Source organism: Fringilla coelebs, assembly GCF_963513975.1.
Source record: "Fringilla coelebs genome assembly, chromosome: 4".
Lineage (NCBI taxonomy): Eukaryota > Metazoa > Chordata > Aves > Passeriformes > Fringillidae > Fringilla > Fringilla coelebs.
In genome coordinates, this window is record NC_140032.1 from 49,493,606 (window position 1) to 49,515,885 (window position 22,280).

Genomic DNA, 22,280 nt, shown 5'->3' on the forward strand with positions numbered 1-22,280 from the left:
GAAATGCATGCTAAAGAGAGATGAGGAGAAATGCAATTCTTCTAACGTCATGAAAAGGATTTTTTCTTTTTTCAGGACAAAAGTAAACTAATCTATGGCTGGTTTGGGGGTTAGTATTGTAGTATATTATAGTTGCAAAGAACATTTTGTGTTATGATTTAACTGATAATGTATTGGATCTCAGCCAAAAGCAGACAATGTTCTTTCTGAAAAGTGAGTCATTCTACGGAGCAAGAGAGTTAAAGAGGAAAGTTCTTCTGAACTAAGGGTTTAACATCTTCAATCTGAAGCATAGTGTGAGCATAGTGTTGTGTTAAAAAATCACCAATACCCACCTGGCATGGAATGGGAACAAGGAAATGCTCATCTCTTACTGCCCAATTCAAGCATTATTTTGCTGTGTGCTCTGATGGGATTGTGTTACATATAATTGTATTATCTGTTTGACTGGGGTTCATTCAAGCAGAAGAGTCCTTTATCCTGCAAATGCAAAGGGTAAGGTGTGGAGATCCTTGGTTGGAGATACTGAATTCATGTACACTTAATTCACTTATCAAATGTCAATGAAATCTTTTGACCAATAGGCAGCATATTAAACACTTACTTATCTCCCCTTGGAATGTCTGGTTTGTAATCATTAAAATGCATTTGCTAACTCTACATTAGGAGCCTGAAAGGATGTCATATTTGAGGTTACTGGTCGATTACAGACCAGAAGAGTGCCATAAATGCCAATTCAGTGTTACAGATTTTTTCTTCGTTTTTTTTCACCTGATACTCTGCAAGTTGGTGGCCTTTTCTTCTCACCTCTGTTTCTGAATAGCAGTACTCTCTTACCTCTCAGAACAACTTAAGGCATGTGATGTGGTTGGTAGCTGTCTGCTAAAATAATATTTCTTTCCTGTCACACCCCTCTTCTGACTTTTTGGGTATTCTCCCCTCTCTAGCCAGACATTAGGAAAACAATTTTGAATATAGAGTGAGGGGCTGGTTAGCTTGCTTCAGGAGCACAGAGCAAGAGCTAGCCCACATCTGCCTGACTGACACCCCTTAGTGCTGCCCTTAGTCGTTTTTAACTTGCTTGCACTCTGCCTAATAACCATGTTATACAAAGAAATGTAATTAAGGCTATTCAGTTCATCAACATGACTTCTTTGTGTTTATTTTCATAATGATCATAAAGTGATAGCAGTTTGTTTCTAGAGTTAGGTATTCTTAAAGGTGCCTTTAAAAGCCCAACCATTCTATGATCCATGTTGATTTAGGATCAGCATATGGATTTAGCCGTCTTCTCAAGATCATGTTTATGTTTTCATCAAGGGGAAATCAGCGTGGTCAACTCCTCATTGCACTGACTCTCCTAACTAATTATCCTGTGAGCTTTTACCAGGACAAAAAATTACTTGGGAGAACTTTCTCTTGAAAGCATTTTCCTCAGAGCTTAAGCATTTTTTACCAGAATTAGATTTGCATAAGACTTTGGTTATGTAATTTAGATTCTATCATTTCAAAAAGTCATTTTCTGTGTCTTAAACTAGAATTGGGAAACCTTGCACATTGCTTGCTTTCCTTTACCTTATTCCCATATACATGAGCACCCATAGTACAGAAAGGCTGGATTACAGTGATGGCTCAAGCCCACTAAGATGGGTACAAAACCTGACATTAAAAGCTCAGTAGGTCTTTGCTGCTTTTCATTCATGGCTCTGAATATAGCCCAAATGCTCTACTTCCGTGAATTTCTTTAAGCTCATTGTGCTGGCTCTTCCAACTCAGGAGGCATATAAGTATCTATGTTGATACTGATGGTTGCTAATTAAGAGCACAGGAATTTGAGAAATCTTATTTTCATTTTCCCTTCTGTTTCTGGGATGTACAGAGTGCTACAGATACAAAGGTAACAAAAAAATGCAGTTTTTCTTTGTGGGCAAATGTTTGTTTTCCACGGTAAGACAAATTGTTGCACTGAAGGAGGGAGGATGCTCTTTGTAATAGTGTTGCTTCTAATTTTTAATGAAACAGTAGGGGTGGGTAAAACATCAAGTAGGGCTGTGATGGCACAGAATGAGGAAACTGTGACAGCAAATGTTATCCCTAGGTAAAAATGGATAACCTGTATTACCAGCCAACATGAAGGCTTTGTGGTTGGGTTTTTGGATAGTAGGCATTCATATACTGTAGCTTGGCATGCTAATACTGCTACCTGTAAAATCTTGTACATTGTTGGATGCTTGGAAGGTGATTGGATTGCAGTTTGTGATGGTAAAACTGCTCTAATATTTTGTAGGTAGAAGAGCAAACTATGCTATTCATCGTGGCCCTGTAAATAACTGAGGCTTTCTTTGGGCTTTATGTAACTCTCACTGGATCCATGTAATACTAGTGCCTGTGTTTTAGCTTTACTGGGGTTGGGATTAGTGCTGCTGAGAGAAATACTGATTGTAAAGAAACCTGTTCCTAAGAGTTGTATTAAATCATCAGCAAAAGAAATGATCCTATTATTTAAGATTCTCCTCTTCAAAAGTCCTTTTCTCATTTTGCCTTGTTTCACCTTCCCTAAATTTCATTTGGAACATTGGGTTTAAAGCCAGGCTGTGCCTGCTTCTTCTGCACTTCCTTCCTCCTTGAAAGGGCTGTCTGCTCCTGGTGCATGGAATTGGATGCAGCAATATGAGTGTGCATTGCTCCCTCTCAGGCTATCACTGCTGACTGAACCTGTGACCTTATAAACCGTTAAAATTCCTTGGGCCTTTGTTTTTCACATCTGTAAAACTGAGGATAGGAGAATTTTCCTATTGCTAAAAATAACCTTGATTTCAGGATATGAGCTGGAAATCCTGACCCAAACACCAATGAAACACTTTCCTCACAAGTAATCCTTCTGATGGGATTATTTGTGGAATATGCATTGGTCCCTGATTTTAAGGGTGCATTAACAGGATATAATGGCAGTATACTTGCTTTTATATTTGCTAAGGAGGATCCTCAGGGGCAGTGCTGACCTTGGGAGGATGACAGGGGAAGACCTTGTTGTTTCTTTGGTGGATATGGGAATGAATGCTGATTTAGTCCTGTCACGTTTTGTTTCTCCCTCTGTGACCTCATTCAGCATCTTGTATATGTGATGAAAACACCTACCTATGTTGATCTCGGGAAAAAAGATCTGTAAAATAGGCACTAGATCACCATCCCCTTTTTACTACCGCTCTGTTAAGTGGCTTTGATCTGGAATTTAAAATTTTAATTTGGTACCTCATTGCCAACAAGTGATACCAACTTACTCTTCTGAAAAATTCAGCTGGGGTAGGGGAATGGAGAGAAGGTCTTTTTCTCTGCCAGTGTAGTTTTCACAGCACTTCATAGAGCCTGTTTCCTGAGACTTGTTTCTGGTATTTCCTGTATACACAAAGGCACTCCTCTGCCTACTAAGCTTATGTCCCTGGTTTTTATTTTGTTTTGAGACGCTGCAAATAATATTGTGACATGAAAATTAATATGTAGAGCTACTGTTAAAATCTTTGTGCTGAAGACATTTTTCTATGCTTAACATTGTGAAGGGCTTCTGCTGCATGGGTTAGGGATTGGGGGTTTTTTTGCTTCCTCCTTCAGAGAATATTAATGACTGTTGTCCTGAAGGTCTTTCCTGATGTGATGTTTTCCCTTCTCTACTCTTTTTCACTCTGCCTCTTCAAATCAAGTGTCATTAATTTGTTCTAGCCTTCAGGGGATGGTGGGAGAAAACTAATTCCTATTAGAAGGAGTGAGCGTGGGTGATCTTTACAGACACTGGAGTTGCAAGTGTTGGCAGTGCAGAACACAGTGTAGTGTCCTCGTGTGTTGCGCAGAAAACAGATTTTCCCAAGATGCTCCTTGCCTTTTTTTTTCCTTTATGCAAGAAAGGAATGTTATCAGTCAAATAACACTGGCAAATATGGCCTTGATGCTTCCTTTGTGGTTTCCTTTGCTGTACCTGTATGGTCAATGGTTTCTGGATTTATCTCTGGTTAACCAGACCTCTTTATGAAAAGACGTAATTGAAGTTTTTTGTTAATGCCACTTCACTCTGGTAGTATAAACTCATCAATTTGCATGCAGTGATTGAAGGGAAAAGATAGATGAAAGCCTATTATAATCACATTAGATAACCAGATATGAATATGAATGAGATCATGCTTCTTTTGGAAATAGAGCTGTGTTGTTCAATAGACTTAGTATAACAAACATTTATATTAAAGCCCATTATGTTGAGTCTTGTACTTGTTTTCTTTGGAAGAGTTACTTAGTGAGCTGTCTACATGATTCTGACCTTAATTTCAGTAAGTAATGAAATCTGCAAGTTCTTTAAATAGCTCACAAACAGGAACAGAATTGCATGGCAATGAAACAATGCATGTAACTTAACCACAAACTTTGTGTCTTGAGTTGCCCTTTAGTGAGCAGATGCAAATAAAAATTTCTGGAGTTACTTCTTTTATTTTGTACTTCTTCCTTGTTGTTCTCCAGAAAATAAGGAAAAGAATTGCTCTTTCTTTAGTGATTAGGAAAAAAAAAAGGAATGAAACTGTGGCGTTCTGAACATTTCATATTGCTATGGCAATATATAATATTCCTCAGATACACATTTGCTGACAAACCTCATTGAAGCTGTAAGGTTGTAATCGAAGATGTGACCCTTATATGTAACTTTGTTATTAAATTTTGAGGAAAATCAGAGCCTTCTGGTTAATAGTTGAACCCTACAAAAACAATGCAGTGGTTGTTCTTGAAGCACATGAGAATTTCATGCATATAGCTCTTGCAGTTCTTTTCCCTCACGTTGTGTGAGTTTTTTGAGGAAGCCCAGTCTTTGATAGCTGAGCTACAGAAGCTGGTTTAGTTGATTCTGCTTTGCCTTTGCCCGTTCTAAGTACTCCTTCCCACTTGGCTTCTTCACTTAGCCTTTTGTAACTTTTCATTCCTTCAAACTCTTTGCCTGGAGAAGTGTTTAGGGCATACTTCTCATTGGACATGCAGCCTCTTTACCATCTTATTGTAGATCTGTACAAGTGACCAGCCACAATTCTGCTCAGACACGTGCAGGTTTACATGATGCAATGGTTTCTTTGTCAGTAAGGCTTTGTAAGTACCAGGTGTCTTTGCAAAGCAGTAAGCTCTTGGAAGCACGTGCTCACTAATGGAATGGTAAGCAGCTAAATGCTTCCAAAACATTGTACAAAGCAACCTCCTTTGGGATTCACTGTCTGCATTCTACAATGTAACTCAATAGGGTGTTTTCCTCCCTTAGGTATTTTAGTATTGTGTGCTGCTTTGCTCAAGCACAGTCTCTTGGAACTCAGTGCAAAAACATCTCCAGCTCAGTGAATGTAAAGAGCAAGGGATCAAGTGGTGGATATTATTCCCTACACAGTGGTTTAAAAGATATCTTTGCTAGGTTGTTGTTAATTGTCATATATGTATGAGTTGGCAAATTTTGCTTGTGGAGCTGGTGATAGTGTTACCTGCTCCTAATACCTGATGGCATTTGAAGATGAGAATATAATCTTGTGACACATGGAATGAAAATTGACTTGAAGCAGTAACTATATTTTACTATCAGCCTATTATGTTACACCAATTAAGTATGCAGCTGATAAATGAGAAAATAAGTGTGGTATATCCAAACTGTTGCAGATAGAAAATTTTTTAAATGACAGTGTTTAATGTAGTGTGAAATTTAAATTTTGTTCTTCATGTCCATATGGAGTGGGAAACCATATAGAATAATCTTTGGACTGAGTTTGTAGATAGTGAAGAGCCTTAAATTATCTGAAGGAAGGTATGTGAAGAGCATTCACAGACTTTTTATTTGTGCCAATAGACATTGCACTCTAAATCACTGTTATACCACTTTGTCATCTATAAATAAACTGGCAAATGCACTGCTCAGCTTCAAATTTCCTTCACTGCTAGTACCACTTGAAATCAGTGGTTCCTGTTTCAATATTGCTTGTTCTTTGACGTAAATCAAAGAAAAATCCTCACAGTGAAGCCATCAGAAACATAATTTAATTTGTATTAGGATGACAAAAACATTTCTCCTGTGTCTCGCCACGTCCAATTTCTATTTTTATAATAGAATGGTATTTTATAGACAGTTAAATTGGAAAAAATCTGTTGCTGTAGGTAAAGGTTGTGTAGTGGATCAAAATACCCATCATAACAAGTAGAAAAAGAAACATGATTTCTCAGGAATTGCAAGGTCAATCCTGTGAACTTGAATCTTCTGAAGGGGCCCATGTCTTCCTTGAAAACTTCCCCAGCAGAGATACATTTCTAAGGAGTCCACAAACAACTCGTGTTTGTCAAATTTTCTGATTGTACCAGCAATTCCTTTTTTGGAGATTAGGACAGTAGTTTTGAAAAACTTAAAATTTCTTTACATTTCAAACATTTCTAGTGTGTTGTGCAGTTCTGGAGCTTGCTGCCCTGAGAGTTTAGGTAGTATGTTGACGGGCTCAAATAGACAAATTCTTAAGCAACAAATTTGATGCCTGAACTGACCCTGGAAATAGTGAGTAGAAAAAGTTTTGTGGTTCTCCAGCTGGCAGTTTCAGGATACAAAGGAAGTTGAAGAGCTCTGAGTAAATTAAGTAGTGCTGTCTTCTTCAGGGAGAAGAATTTGCAGTTAGATTAGTTTATTTTAAATTAGTGAGTGTATAAAGGCCGTGACTTGACGGCACTCTGTGAAATCATTGATATGGGGATAGTATGTGAATTCCTTCTCTGGATTTTTCTTTTTTATATGAACACAGCTGCTTTTAGTGTTAATCCTGCACACACAGAAACCATGCTTTACATTCCCTGTGTTCATAGTTGAAATCCATAAGTACATTGATCCCGGAGATCTTCATTAAAAATTGAATTTCCTGCTTTGCTGAGCTGGGGATTTTTTGGTTATTAGTGATGAAAGAATGTTGATACCTCTTTACATGTGTTGTTTAATAGTCAGAGCTCCAGTGCGCAGGTGTAACAAAACAGGCAAAATTACCAAGAACGACAGATTGAGTGCTAGTATTTGTGAGAGAGTAAACCTGAATATATAATGAGTGTGCTTTCAATTAATTTTTTTCTTGTAACAAGAAGGACGAGGGTAGTGGACTCAGCAGTGTGACATGGATATGGAACCTCTCCTGTGGGCTCTTGGTGGGACAGTGCTGCAAGTTCTTTCTTAGTGATATGAAGCTACAACATGACATGGAGACTATGCTAGAGTTATTGGCTGGCGAATGTTTCTGCCTTTTTGAATGGAAATATAATGCTTGGATCTCTTTTGCCCCCACCTAATGAAAGATAAAGCATTGATTCGGCTGCCTGGGAAATCTTCCAGATCTGAACTTCATAGGAATTTAGAGTTGGAAAAGGAAGGTGACAGAACTATAGCTTTGGAAGCAGTTGCAGTTCTTTTCAAATGATAAATTGAGCATAATAGTGTATGCATGCAAAATTGCCCCTTTAATTCATTTGTAAATCAGGCTATTCATCAGAATATGAGTATATGGGTTTTACATTACAAGGACACTTCAAGCCTATACATGCAAACCTGGAAAGTGTAAAGTCTGTAAGCTATTCCATCCTATTCCAGGCAAAATACTAATTGGATTAACTGTATGTAACATTGTTGTTTCCCAGTAAGAACTCTGGGATTTGGCCATAATAAATTAAACCTCAATGCTAACTCTTACTTTGAGCATCTTCCTATCTCTGCTTTTACCTGCTGATTTTAAGCTTCTCTTTTGGAACTACTTTAATTGACAAGGTTAGTTTTGAGTGCTGGGATTTTCAACTTTCCATCTTGGGGGGGGTTTTGTTTTGTTTTTTCCTGGATACATTTCAGCATCTATTGCTAAGTATAAAAGAAGTAGGCTGCTCTGTGCAAAGTGCCTAGAATATCTATCAAGTACCCATTTTCAAGAACAATTCAGACTTTTGCAACTTGTGGGATGGCAGAGCTTTGCACTTTTTATTTCTGTCCTGTTCACTGATTTTCACACTGCTTTTCTGACTCGTGACAAATTCAGGGACATGCAGGTCCTTGCAGAAAGCTTTCTAACCTTTCTGGTTTCTCTGTAATGGGCCCTGTGTATTTACCTGTTCACATGTCTGCATATGAAAAGAAAAAAAAAAGTCTAGTTTCTTTGTGCTTTAAGTGAAACTAAAAAAGTTAAATCCATTTAAAAATCTGTAAGTCTTGTTCAACTTCAGGTTTTTGCAGTTGGAGCAAATGGGGGCGGGCGATAATTGGTAGAGCTGTACAGTTATGTAACTAAAAGCTTTTCTGCTGCAAGTTAGGAGAGCAGATTGCCTGGCCATCAAATTGTGACACGTGTTTTTAATCTTCCCACAGTGTCCATGCAGAGGAGTACAGTCAAGAAATGTGTATTGGTTTGGTAGATTAATGTGTTCAAATAAAGATGTTACCAAAAAATTTCCTTTGGGGTACAAACATTTTTTTAGAGAAACAGTGGTGGCGTCCTACCACTTGGGGATTTAAATCGTATTTATTTGGCATAATTAATGACAGATATTATTCTTAGGTTGAAATTGTAATTGTTGATGGCTTTTAGCATGAAAGTTGTCATCTAAAACTCACAGTGGGGAATCAACTGGAAAAAAGATACAGTATATCACAGTGGTGATAAGATAAAATATGCTATTTTATAGGGAAAAATATCATCTTACTATCATGGAAGAATGGTCAGCTAGCCAGGAATCATGAATTGTCACCAATTTCACATAAATATTCATGAAAGCAGTGACTGAGTTATCAGTGGGTTTTTTCTGTACCCAGAGGGGTAGGTGGTTGGTTTGGTTTGGATGGGGGCTCTTTCTGGCTTTTGTATTTAGTTTTTCTTGATGGAATGACACTATACGGATCTTAGTGTGTACATTCAGGGAAAAGTGATACAAGTATAAAACTATAATGTGAACTTGACCGAGAGGAAAGACAGTGGCATATGAACACTTTGCACTGGGAGTTTGTTGGATTTGGTGTTGCAGCTGTTGTATACAGTCCTTTTGTATCTATATGGAGTTGTGACTTCAGCTTTTCCAAGGCATGTTGACAAATGTGAGGTTTGCTGTCTGCAGTGGAACAAGGGCATTACCTGAAAGAGAGCATCTAAATTTTACTTAAGGTGGGCTGCTACTGCATGATAAGGCCTATCTTGGACCCTTGGTTTTCTTCAGTTATTTCAAAATCACCCTTAGAGTGTGAAAATCAGATTTTTTGGGGGTGGGGTTAGTTCAGTACCAGTCAGGGCTATTAGCACCACCTTGGTTAAGGGTCATAGCCGTAAAACCTCCAGGCTTGACCCTAAATGGGATGTGTGTGGGGGAAGTTATCTTTTGAGTAGAAGAAACAAAGCAGGTTTTGACACTGCACTCATAGGCATCCATGGGGTTCTCCAAAAGCATTGCCTGCCTTCCTGCAGATGCTTGAAATTGCCCACCAGGGAGTTTCAAGTTTCGCAAGAGAGCAGAGCCAAACTCTTCCCCTGAAGGCACAGACTGTTAAACTGTTTAACTAGTGAATGATGCACAAAATTGTCATAATGTGTCTTTGGATTGTGTGTAGCTAAGATGATTTTTTGCACGGTGAATCTAAATATTGCTCCTCTTCTGTTCCAGTTTGTGGAGACATCCATGGTCAGTTCTTTGACTTGATGAAACTGTTTGAAGTGGGAGGCTCTCCTGCCAACACGCGGTACCTCTTCCTGGGGGACTACGTGGACAGAGGGTACTTCAGCATTGAAGTAAGTTTCTAATTTCTGGGTTTGGGTGCAAAATTGCTTGCAGCACAATTTGTATATTTACCATCATATAACTAGCTCAGGAATACTGAGGCTCTTCACAAATACCATGTTAATGTTGCTGGTGGTGTTTTTATAAAGGTTGTTTGGAATCCAGCCAAATCCCACTATATCTGTGGTGGAAAGCTGGCACAGAATGGTGCAAACTAGTGGCCATCTAAATATTGCACAGAAGGCAGCGTGCTCTGCAGCTTACAAAAGCTAAATAGCCCTGAGTAGATGTAAGCTATTAGAAAAGAGACATAATAGAAAAAACTTAACCTGCAACCCATGGTGTAGTTTGACTTTTAGGCTTATTTGATCTGAGTTTCCTGGATGTGAAATTTTGGGAGAATGGAAGGACTAGATGAGAGGTAAATGGGACAAAAAGCCAGCGCGCAGCATGCTGTGCTGGAGAGAATGAGTAAGTTCTGTTTAGATATGGCATGCAGGGGTGCATGATCTCTGGCTTTTATGCAGCACTTGAATCCACAGAGAAGTGATGCACAAGTGCCCTGTTGGTGGTGCTGAGACCTGGTGTAGTCTCCAGATGAGGCCATAGAATGTGGAGGTCAAATGGCCTCTTTAACTGGCTTGTGAAAGAAACAGTGTCCTATCCAACCTGCTGGCTTTGACTAGAAATGAGTCAAATACCAAGCCCAAATTCTCTGTTCCAATGCTTGTATAGCAAACTAGATGTTTTCTTCTATCCTGTGTTGTTGCTTGATTTTACAAACTGACAACATGAAGTGCACAACCACTGAATAAAACCTGATGTGGATTTTTTTGTCTAGATTATTAGCTGATCTAGTCATTGAATAGTCAGTCAGAAATTCTTGCTGAACTCTTGATCTTTTCTGTGAAAAGTTCAGACTTGAATTCCCTCTGAGTCAGGGCAGAATGCCCATTACCTGTTGGAAGCATGTAGATCTTATGATACATGTCTGTGTGTCTGTGACTAGATTAGATGGCATCATGTGAGAGCACATCCACTGCTGTTTCATTCTACATCCCACATGGAAGTACACTGTTGCCATATTGGTATACAAGTATATAAGGCCAAGCAGCTGAGTTATGTGTTTGGAAGACAGATCAGTGTATTATTTTGCCAGTGTTATGTTTAAAGTAAGAAGTTTCTGAAAAATTAGATTCAATAAAACTAGTTTTGCTTTTTTATTTCATTTTAAAACTTCATTTCAAGTGAGCTGGTAATCACTGTTGTGGATTGCCATGCTGGATTGCTTGGGAAGGGTTGGGAAGGAGGAGCAGGAAGAGCTTCACAGACTTAAACCATTGTGCAGCTCTGTCTTGAACTACCATTTTTGAGTTGTGATAACCTCATTCATATTTACTGCAGTCTTTGATTGAGACAAGATGTGTCTGGAAGAGGAAAGTTTTGTCTTCACTTCTATGTACGTAGGCTTTTAATAAAAGAAATAGAACAGCTTTCAAGTGCTTCTCTGACAGTTTACCAAAATCTGTTCCAGGGCTATTACCAATTAAAGAAATAGCAAGCCATATGAAACAAAGAAAACAGCCTATGTATAGGAAATAATTCCCTTAAAATCTCTCATTTAGCAACCTGTGCATACATACTTAGCAAATTGTATTCTGAATGCAGTTTTTCCATTCAGGAACATTGCTTTTTCACTGGAAGCAGTATTAGCTTCCGCCAGCACCAAGGAAATATCTCAGCTGTCACTTCTATTATTTCTTTTGTATGGTAGGTTCTCAAATCGCTACTTTTTTTTTTTTTTTTTGGTCACATAACTGATTTTCCCCACCTGTCACCTTGATTAAAGATTATCTTTGAAAGGAAAGGCAAGTTTCTGTTTCATAAGTGTATTTAGATGTAGAGCTGTGCATTCAGGCATGAACTCAGCACAATAAGGAGTGACAAGGAAAAGAAAATTGTGAAGAATGCAACTTGGCATTTAGAGCGGGAAGATATTTTGGTGTAGAAGGGGACCTAAGTACATGGATCAGGCATCAACTCTTGTCAGTAGTTTGTGCTGGGGACGTCATGCTGGTAAACAGCCCTAGCCTCAGTTTGGCCTCAGCTACCATGCCAATCACATAGTGATCTTTCTTCCATCCATCTGCTGGCTTCCCTTTCTGCTATGGAGACAGGAGAGTATTGCAGCTCTGGGGTCTTTGCAAAAGAATTAAGTGGCTGGTCCAAGGTACTAATCATGAGTAACACAAGCTTTAAAAACATTCCCCTTGATTGCTGTGTGATCTCTAGTGTAAAAGTGACACCATTGAGCTTAGACCGAGCTGAGTTTGATAGTGGGCGAGATAATCCTTCTCTGTGGGCTGCAAAGCATTTGGAATTCTTCTGGATGAAAGGTACTACATAATGCAAGCTATTATCATTAAGAACAGAGAAAGAAATTGCATAAGGTAGGTGGAAGGCATTTGATAATTCAGAGGGAAAAAGAGAAAAGTATTTGTATAAGGCACTCAGCAGAAATGTCGGTCCTTGCTCTATAGAGCTTTTGATCCAAGGGCTCAGTTCTTCATGTGCTTGCTCCATTTTTACTGGTGATAGCTTCACTGCTTGAAGGGGGTGTGTGTTTTGTGGTTTTTATTTTAGCTCTAAGCAATGAGTCAAAGGATGAGAGACTGATAAAGAAGTTCCAACAGGTAAAGTTAAAAAATGTCAAGTTGTAAGTAGAATGAGACAAGGTTTCTTGGAATCTTTATTCCATATCTGCGTTCTCTTTTCCATTTAACCTTTTGTTCGAACCTGGGCATTTCTTCACTTAAATAACAAATTTCTGCAATTTAATACACTGCATTTGTTTCCTTGGCTGTATAAATAACATTTCCCTCTTGTGCTTGTGCACTGTTCCAGGGGTTTGACTCCAGAGTAGAAGAAACCCCTTAGTCTTCACTTTCAAATAAGTTTTATGGTCATGGAGAGTCGAAACCCAAATGATCAAAACAGAGGGCTATTTTTAAATGCAAAGAATAGTTAGAGCCTAAGTGGTTCTGCAGGAATAGGTTGTAAGGGAGAATGACTAATCTTTCTACCCAAGTCTAAAAACTCTTTTTTGAAAAGCAGACAAGTGCTGTGCAGTGTAGGGAGGAGTGTACATATAGACTATTTTTCATCACAGTCTTAGGAAAATTACAGAGTAAAAACCAACTACTGCGCATTAATAGCAACAATATGTAAACCAACTGTTGGAATTATTTTCTTGCTCAATTCCATATAACAGCATACAGTCTTAGATGTCACTTGACCATCATAAGGTATGTAGTGGTCATTTTTGGCAGAGGAAATAGTTAAAAGATGGAGAATTGAACCAGTGTTCAAAACTAACAAAAGTGGAGTTGTTTTAAGGTTCAGAACATGCATACATTTTGCTTCCTGAATGCACAGACTGACATTGCAGAAGGTGATACTGGTGTTGTGGTATTTCCAGCAAGAACAAAGTGAGGTGTTTGGTGTGAGTCTGGAATTTGACTGCTGGACTTTACGCCAATTTAAAAAAAGCATCTGGCACTTGAGATGCTTGTGAACTGTTGGAAATTAAATGTTGTCTCCCAAGAAAAGAATTACACATGAATAAATTTATGTTAGCAAACAGTGGGTGAAGTTAATGCTGGTGACATTGTGAGTTTATTATCTCTCAAGTCTCTGTGAACTTTTGAGGACTTCATTGGAAGAATAAACACCTTTCAACGTTGTCTGTTACTGTAATGTATTAATGTTTTCCAGTAAAGAGCTTGATTTAAAATAATTTGGGCTGATCAGGAATACTTCACCGGCGAAGTCAACAGTTTTTTTCAGTTCTCTTAAAGCAAGGAAAATCCTAGGACTTTAGTTATCCTGACTTTCCTTGCCCTTTTCTTCTGTAGACCAGTAGCAAATACCTTTCTTCATAGCAACAATTTGCATCTTGTGAGATCTCATTTTTGTATGGCATTGCTCCTCAGAGCTGTGAAAACTCAGCAAATTCAGATTATTTTTATACGTATTAGATTCCCAGACTGGAACATCTGTTTGTGTCAGGGCTGTCCTTGCAGCTTGACTGGTTCTGTGCCAGCTGTTCCCAGTGTGAGTCCCCAGCATGCCAAGAAGCCCTTTTGGCTGCAGGGGGAGAACATGTGATGGCACTATTTCCCCTGCACTGATGCCATCTCTCTGTGGGACCCATCTTCTCAGAGAACAGCTGAGGCCTAGTCACAGGATCCCAAAAAGGAGAGTTAGGAGCCATCCCTGTCTAGAAAGTACTAGCTATAAGAATTATAGGAACATTTACAAACAAGAATTTCCTAGTCACTTTTTGGTTTAAAAGAAGGTACTTTTTGGATATTTTTTAACTTTTCAGATACTCTTTTTAAAGGCTGAAATGGGAGTAATGTGGTCTAAACATTAGCAAACAGTATATTGCAATTGCGCTGAAATCTTACTTGTAGTGAAGGCAATATGGCTTATTCTTTATTTGCAGTAGTGTTCATAATCTTCTTTGTGCTCAAGGGATAGTAGTTCAGAAATGGCAGTAAGTTGCATCTCATGTGAGTATCCTGGTTACAGCCACAATGTATCTTTATTTGTCTCTGAAATCATGCTGTAGTAAATACTCATCCCAGTAGTGTGAATGCAGCTATGTGTGTAAATGGTACATGGTTTCCATTGGGATGGTTACTCTGTTTTAGGAAGCTGTATCTGTACTAGATGTTGTGATGGTATCATTATTTCACTGCACCTACAGTAATGCAATTTTTGTATTTCAGTGAGGTGTGTGTTAGAGATGTGGGAGCTATGCCAGTTCCACAGGTCACAGAGCATCAGCAGAGATCTTAGCAAGGCGTGGCTCAGCAGATGAAATAAAGTGTGAGGAAGTGTGAGATAATTCATACTTGAAAGCATAATTTGAGCCACGCCTTGCTAAACAAGTAAGAGGGATTTGAGGGTCCTGTCTTAGATACATATATATATAAAAAAATTATATGGGTCTTTTGATAGTTTGAAATGAAATAGATAAAAATACCTTACAGATGTCTAGATTGCAAGGTCCCCACTGTACATTTTGCTTAGAGTTACAGCAGAGCTGATGTTTCGTATGTTCTTAATGAAAATGTCGTAGGAAGAAAAGTATTTTAAAATTTTACAACAGGGAAGCAGTATTATGAAATACTTAAAGATTTTAAGCTCAGATTTTCAACAAGGGCAATTTATCATAAATATTTTATTTTCAATAAGAATTATGATATACAAAGCACAGGTAGGAAAAAAATCAAAACCAGAATGTTTGCTCATGATTTGATGTTTGGACATAATGTTTTTTGTATGTAAGTTGAAAAGCCATGAAAATCATTGCCCTCATATTTGCTCTTTAGTTTGCATGGAAAAAAAAAATCTTCTAATTAGTTCTTATTTACTATTACAACATTCCTTCATTGAACTACTGAAAAGAAAAGGGAGAAAATTAAAGGAATCATCTAAACAAAATAAACCTTTGATATAGTACTGCTGGAAACAACACAAAATGTGAATAGTGGGCTTATGTTGCTTGAATAGTGGCAGAGAAATAGAACTTTTTAGACTGTATTGATTCTCTGTTATCTTCTGTCTGGTTCTCGTAAGTACTTCAAAGGAAGCATAGGAAAAAAAAAATCTATGATAAGCAAATATAGAACAATCAACCTGTAAAGAAGTACCTACTGCCAAAAAGTCAAAAATTCCATCTCTCCTTCTTTTCCCTGCTTTCCAGATCTGGACAATATTTTAAATATGGAGTGCTTGCTTTAATCTTGCCAGAGCTTTCAGAAAATTAAAAACTTATAAGTTATGGGGGCAATGTAAACCACTTAATAAAGTAGCTGTTTTATCTAATCACGAATCATGCTTTTCTAACAATGTTTTGGCAGGATTAGAAGCTCTAAGGTAACTTGGCTAGGACTTTAAAATCTGGAGCTTTCCTTGCGTGGAAGGAAATGGGGGTGTCACTTTAGACTTCTTGTCTCCCAAAATTTGCATCAAATTTTTGCATGTGTCAGTAAGTTTGAAGTGGAATGTTCTGGAAATTCTTGGAGCAATGAAGGAGTCATCATCAAAGAGAGAGAGAGAGAATTGCTCTGGTGGTGTGGACAAGTTCAGGTTTCTTGGCCATTGGAGTGAAACCCTCCAACCCAAGTCTGCTGGAGTTTACACAGAGACAGAAGACTTTCTCCACCCACACCCTTTGGTTGTTTTGGGCCACAACAGCTGATTCCTGTGACCTGACACCATAATTCCATGCTGGATTACATTAGTATGATTCCCCTGGCATTCTGGCATCTCTTCTCACTTCCTGCAGTGGCAATAGCGCCAGGGAGGTGGAAGAATTGGCATGAGCTGCGAGGCCTCCCATGTGTTTCCAAGAGGGAGAATTAGTTTTACAGTTCCTCGAGTATACTGCCTGTATTTTTGCTGGTTTTCTCTGTCTGTACACCCTCTGAGTAGAAGAACTGAAATTACAGAGAAAGGACAGGCAGAGCATTCAGATGTTTACATGTAATAAATTCAAGGCAACAAGTAGTAGCATAAAAGTCCTGCTGCTGTGTGATTATCTATGGATAGTGTGAGTACAAACATTAAAATATTGAATCCCTTCATCTTTTCCCATTTTCCTTCTAAGTTGGCTGAGTAGCAAACAAGAGATTGGAAATCTACACGTTGAGATGATTAAATTTACTGTTCAGCTGTTTTTCAGGACACTGAATTGTAGAAGGGAGTTCACACTATAACATAGAGGCATTGCATTGACAGCAATGCTGCTGTTGTTCTAATCTGAAACCAGAGTACATTCTGAATTTCCACTCTATTGATTATTAAGCTAAATGAATGGATTTTTTCCCCCCAATGGAACAAAGAGGAGTGTTAGGAAGTAGTTGTAAATGAAAGTGGGGGTTTTTGACACCTTTTGTTTATTGTGCAGCATTTCAGCAGTTCATTGTTGTATAAGAAAGGAAAGGCTGGAGGAAGAATCATTCAGACAATTTTTCTAGCTTTCTAGTTTTTGGGAGGGTACTGTGGTCTGTACAGTGTCCCTGCAGGCAGTGGGCTCATCTCATGGGATGAGTGCATCTTATTTCCATCAACTTTCTTGGAGCTGTGAGTTCATTTTCAAAACAAATATTTTTAATTGGGTGGTTTAGAGAGGTCTGAGCAGAGTTTAGCCTCTCCAAGTCTTTTTTTTTTAATAAAACACGTCTAGAAGAAATGTCATCTCAAATAGAAATCTTTAGGAAAGAGAAAAAGCATTGTAAAAGCTTTGTAGTAACTTCATTTAATGCAAGATCTTTGTGGATCTTTTTACCCCAGTTTTATATAGGGAACAATGCTAAGTGAAAAATGAACAAGCTCTCATGTAAAAATTGTGTAATTCTGGAAGCTGAGGTATTTCCTGAAGTGTGAGTTAAATTGTTCTGAGGCAAATTTTCCTTAAGCCAGGAAATGCAGGTGTTCCGGTGGAATTGTTTCCACGGGAGGTTTCTGCCTAGCCTTGCAGGTGGAGAGTGTGCACTTCCTTCTAGGGATGCACAGCAAATGCTGGGTGAGAGCTGGGGCTGCTGGGGGCAGCCTGGCACGGCTGACCAGGGAGGTGCCACTCAGCAAGAAGTGTAAAACTCTGCCAGAATATACCCACACGAGTTTCAGCCAGTGCAGGCTGAAGTGCAGAGAAGTGTTTGAGTGTAGCATGTGAAGAATGAAGTTAATCAGTTGAAAATAAATGCTTTTCACAGATTACTTTTACTTTTTTCTGCTAGTTTTTTTTTGTGATGGAGGGGAGTGTAAATTGTTCTGTCACTAATTATGAATTCTAATTTTCTTTTTTCTTCTGATCCACAGTGTGTGCTGTACTTGTGGGCCTTGAAAATCCTTTACCCCAAAACACTGTTTTTACTTCGTGGGAACCATGAATGTAGACATTTAACAGAGTATTTCACATTTAAGCAAGAATGTAAGTCTGTCTTACCTTTCTACTTTTAACTCCTTTTTCAGCAACTTAATTTGGTTTTTTGCAAATATTTGATACTGGTTCACTATTAGTAAATGTTCATGTACTTTTCGTGTTAAATGCCATTAATTTTAGATGGTAGTCCCTGTTCCTTGAGGGGCCAGTCACCTCTCAGTGCTGTGGAATGGAAGGGCTTAGATCCCCCCAGATGTGAGCGTGGGAGGATCCTGGGGCTGCTGTGGGTCCATCTGGGCCGGGATGCTCTTGGTCAGCACGTACTGCTGCTGATGCTCCTGGCAGCAGCCTGGCAGGCAAAACCTGCTGGCACACCAGCCCTGGCACCTGTGACAGGTTCCTGTCTGCTAGTTAAGGAGAACCTCTTCTCACTGGGTCTCATCTCATGGAGGAGGAGAAAAATGCAAGGAATTTTTATTTTCTTTTTCCTTTAGGTATAGCATTTTCACATTTGTCCTATGTGGAGGCTTAAACTTTTCAATATGCTCTTTTGATATGAATTCCTTTCTGTGTTGCAAGGAATGATGCAGTGACACATAAAAGCTTATTAGATGTAGACCTTTACCTGCACAATGAAGGTTTTTTTTCCCCTGTGACACTGTGAGATGAAACTATTGCCATAAGTCTGTGTTTTCTTTTTACACTGGGGATAAAGGAAATGTTAATTGGCTCGAAGGCTTCATGGTTTACTGAGTTTCATATGCATATTGGTAAATTAACATTTCAGCTTCATTATTCCACCTCGTTCATTTCATAATGGCATTTCTGTAGATAATTAATTATAAGGGACTGGGCTAAAGTTCTGACTATTTCACAGAGAGTATATTGAGTGATAATGATGAGAACCATTCAGCAGATATTTTAAGGCTTGCTCTACAGATTTCATGCCGAGTAGAAATGGTAGACTGTAATGGTATATTCAGTCATTTATTTACATTTTTTAGAAGAAATATGAAAACATTTTATTAATTTCACATCAGAACAGGAATAATTTTTCCAGCAGTGGATTCCTGAAGATATTTTTGTATTAAGCAAAAGTTTGGGTACATTCCTCAATATCAGAGAGAAAAAGTTTGAGATAGTAAGCATAATCCTTTTTCCTCTTAAATACTGATGGCACTTTCTGTTACCATCTCAATTTTTAAAAGGTAAAATCAAATATTCAGAACGTGTATATGATGCCTGCATGGATGCCTTCGACTGCCTTCCCTTGGCTGCTCTGATGAACCAACAATTCCTGTGCGTACATGGTGGCTTGTCTCCCGAGATCAACACCTTAGATGACATCAGAAAAGTAAGTCTTGGAGGTATTACCTGTTAGCACAATGTAAGCCCCTTCTGACAACTCCTTGTGCCTTTTAAGTGTTCTGTGCTTTCCTGGAGAAGATGCAAAAGAGCTCTAGAAGAACCTCACAATATACAAAGATGTAACTAAAAAGGCTCATATGATTGCAATGAATATCGTTGATATTTTTTAAAATAGTCAAGAGCTTAATTCTCAATAGGTCCCACCATATTTTTAATAGTTCTGCATTTGAGTGCCCAGCAGATGGTCTAATTGAGGCTTAATAAGTTCATGCTTGTTGTACTCTTACGTTCTGAAAAGTTTCTCGGAAATCTCATGGAAGTTCAGAGAACAATGTCAAACAGCTTCTTCACATAATCCAGTATTATTGCATGTTATCAAGGACTAATTTTTTATTCACATGTTTTGTAGAAGATATCTCAGTCAATATTTCTAGGAAGAGCTATTTAAACCATCCATTCTTAGTGTTCCCAGAAAAAAAATCCTTCTTGTTTGCTGTTTGAGACTTGCAAACATGGATGTGTGTTTCTGAGCTTTCAGGTTAGTGAAAGGTAATTTATATTCTGAGGTTAATTTGTAGTCTACTAAGAAACAAATATAGTTAAAAAAAAAACCAAACAATTGAGCCAGTAATTACATGTTTTGGTTTAAAAGCAATTAGCTTAAGATATTAACTGCACTTTAAAAAATTACTGAATGCAAAGTTTTGTTTCTGAGGTAAAGGTTCACTATCTCAGTAAACAAAAATAGTCTGCGTAAAAATAAGCTGGCTCTGCAAATGTATAATGGCAGAGTAAAGTTGTTTAGCTCTCAGATTCTGGATTAGGTTCATTAACACCTTCCCTTCCCCCTGCCCAACCCAGCAGGTTTATTTATCTTTGGCAATCAGCAGAAATAGGGTTTGCATATTTATGAATTTTTGTTTAAATGAATTGTAATTACATAAGCATTAATCGGAGAGAGCTGAAATACGAAGTGTAGATATGCTGTGAATATGTCAAGATGAGAACACAAAGGTAAAATTGTAGAAGTCTCTTACTACAACTTTGTGTTGAAAATTTACAACACCAATTTGTTATCTTTGATTTTTTTTTTTTTGAGGGGAGAAGGTATCTACTAGCTACTGAATCTTTTCCTTGATCTTTCTGGTCAAAATAGAAAATATTTCAGACTGCAATCCTTATTCATACACCATCTTAACAGCGCTGTTCTTATATGAAAGAATTCTTGAGATAACACATGATGTTATTATGTTAGAGTTCTTGCAGGAGAATACTGGGTTTTTTTATTTTATTTTTTTTGCTATACTTCATCTTATTTGTGGTATGATTCTATGTAATTTGAAGTTTTAAATACCCATAGGAAGACCAAAAAGAAAAGTTTTTAACCTCTTAATTAGGGTTGAGGTTACGAGAGCAACAGGAATGTCACACCAACATGCTGTAATGCAGAGATATTGTCTTGATATTTAGATACATTTTTTTGTGAAAATGTACATAAATCTAAATGGGAACTTGCTTTGAAATAACTACTATATTTTCTTGAGGTGCCCCACTAACATAAATGTAATGTTTTAAGGTTTGGAAAATCATGAAATACAGAAATATTATATTCTCCCTTGTCCACTGGAATGCTTGCAAAAACCAGTACAAAGGCAACAAAAAAACCAAGCAAAAATTCATGTAGAATGGGAATCCACTGTATCTCTTAATTTTCACTAAGATCTGTTCCTTTTATCCCTGTCAGTGTTTGCAAGGAGTGTTTTGCTGTTACTCAAACTCCATTGCTTTAAAGCTGAAGAACAGATTGCTACGAGTCTCTTGTTTGCCTGCTCATGGAATAAAAAATAGTAATTTTACTTCATTGTTTCTGTGATACATAGTTGAAAGAAGTTAGTATTTCTTTGTCTCCTATTTTTCTTAGTTAGATCGATTCAAGGAACCACCTGCATATGGACCTATGTGTGACATCCTGTGGTCAGACCCATTGGAGGACTTTGGAAATGAGAAGACTCAGGAACACTTCACTCACAACACAGTCAGGGGGTGCTCGTACTTCTACAGGTGATTATTGCTACTTTGAATAGATTTCTGTTGGTGAACTGCTTCTGGTTTTGCAGTATAAATGTTTGCTTGAACTTTGTGGCACTACTTAGGTAATTAGACCTTTTTATCTGCAGGCTAGCCTTGTTTTCAGAAAAATTCTTGCTTGCTTTAGTTGAATCTCTTCTGTTATGCCACACTGGGAAAACTCTAAATCACTTAATTTTATTCAGCAAAGCTTGTGTATTTTGCCTCTGTTGTTGTAAGTTAGAGAATGAATTAATCACTTTTTAAAAGGCGTATGTAACTGCCTTTCTAGTTTGAAAATTGAAACTTAATTTCTAATGAAAGATTCCAGCACTGAAAAATTGATTACCTATTGTTCTGCAGGGTAAAGAAAAATTGTGATTTCCCCCACAGAGGTGCTTTTTTTTTTTCTCAGTTTGATCAAACTTTTTTTGTTTGTTTGTTTGGAAGCAATTCTTCTTAAGAAATTCAGTATTTGAAGACCATTTGTTAAATGGGACTTAGTAATACCTGAAATGCAGAAAAGCACCTGTAACATTCCTGCAGAAACATGCATGTACTGTTCCCTGGCAGTCTGGGAATTTTAAGGAATTTGGATGCTTTCTTTTTTTATTGTGGTAGTTAAGAACAACATACAAGGACACCAGAGTAGCAAAACTAGCAGGGGAGGAGGTTAAATGGCAAAATGAGCAATGTATTCAGAGAAATATTAATTTAAAATCCATTTTTGTTCAGAAGAAATGTGAAGATGTTATTGAAATGTTAAGAGGTTGTTGAACTTTTTGAAGTGAAGCAGTTCTGCTTCGGCCCATGCTAGTTACACACAAATCTAAGGAACTTAGAGGAAGGGAGGAATTCAGCTCTTTCACTTCCCTTAGAAAATCTGACCTTGAACACTGACTGTAGCTGTTTAGGAACATGTTGAAAGTAATTCAATGGCTTCCACCAACAACCAGGTGACAGAGCCGCTGGAATAAACCTCCTTGATGGTGACATTATCAGGAAGGTGGCAGATGGTTTGATGTTCAGAAATGAGGTTTCTGGCTCCCTTCTCAGAGCCCTGTTGCTGCAGCGTGGGGCCAGAGCAGAACAGCTGGCTCTGCAGCCT

At 38.0% G+C, this 22,280-nt stretch overlaps 1 protein-coding gene across 1 annotated transcript in view; it reads left to right on the plus strand.

The window, feature by feature from the left end:
- Positions 1-22,280, plus strand: part of PPP3CA (protein phosphatase 3 catalytic subunit alpha) — a 167,354-nt gene that overhangs the window by 109,329 nt on the left and 35,745 nt on the right. The window contains exons 3-6 of the mRNA XM_084204490.1: positions 9,667-9,791; positions 17,674-17,785; positions 18,946-19,091; positions 21,027-21,166. Of these exons, the coding sequence (XP_084060616.1) occupies positions 9,667-9,791; positions 17,674-17,785; positions 18,946-19,091; positions 21,027-21,166 (523 nt within the window). The remainder of the gene's footprint in view (positions 1-9,666; positions 9,792-17,673; positions 17,786-18,945; positions 19,092-21,026; positions 21,167-22,280) is intronic.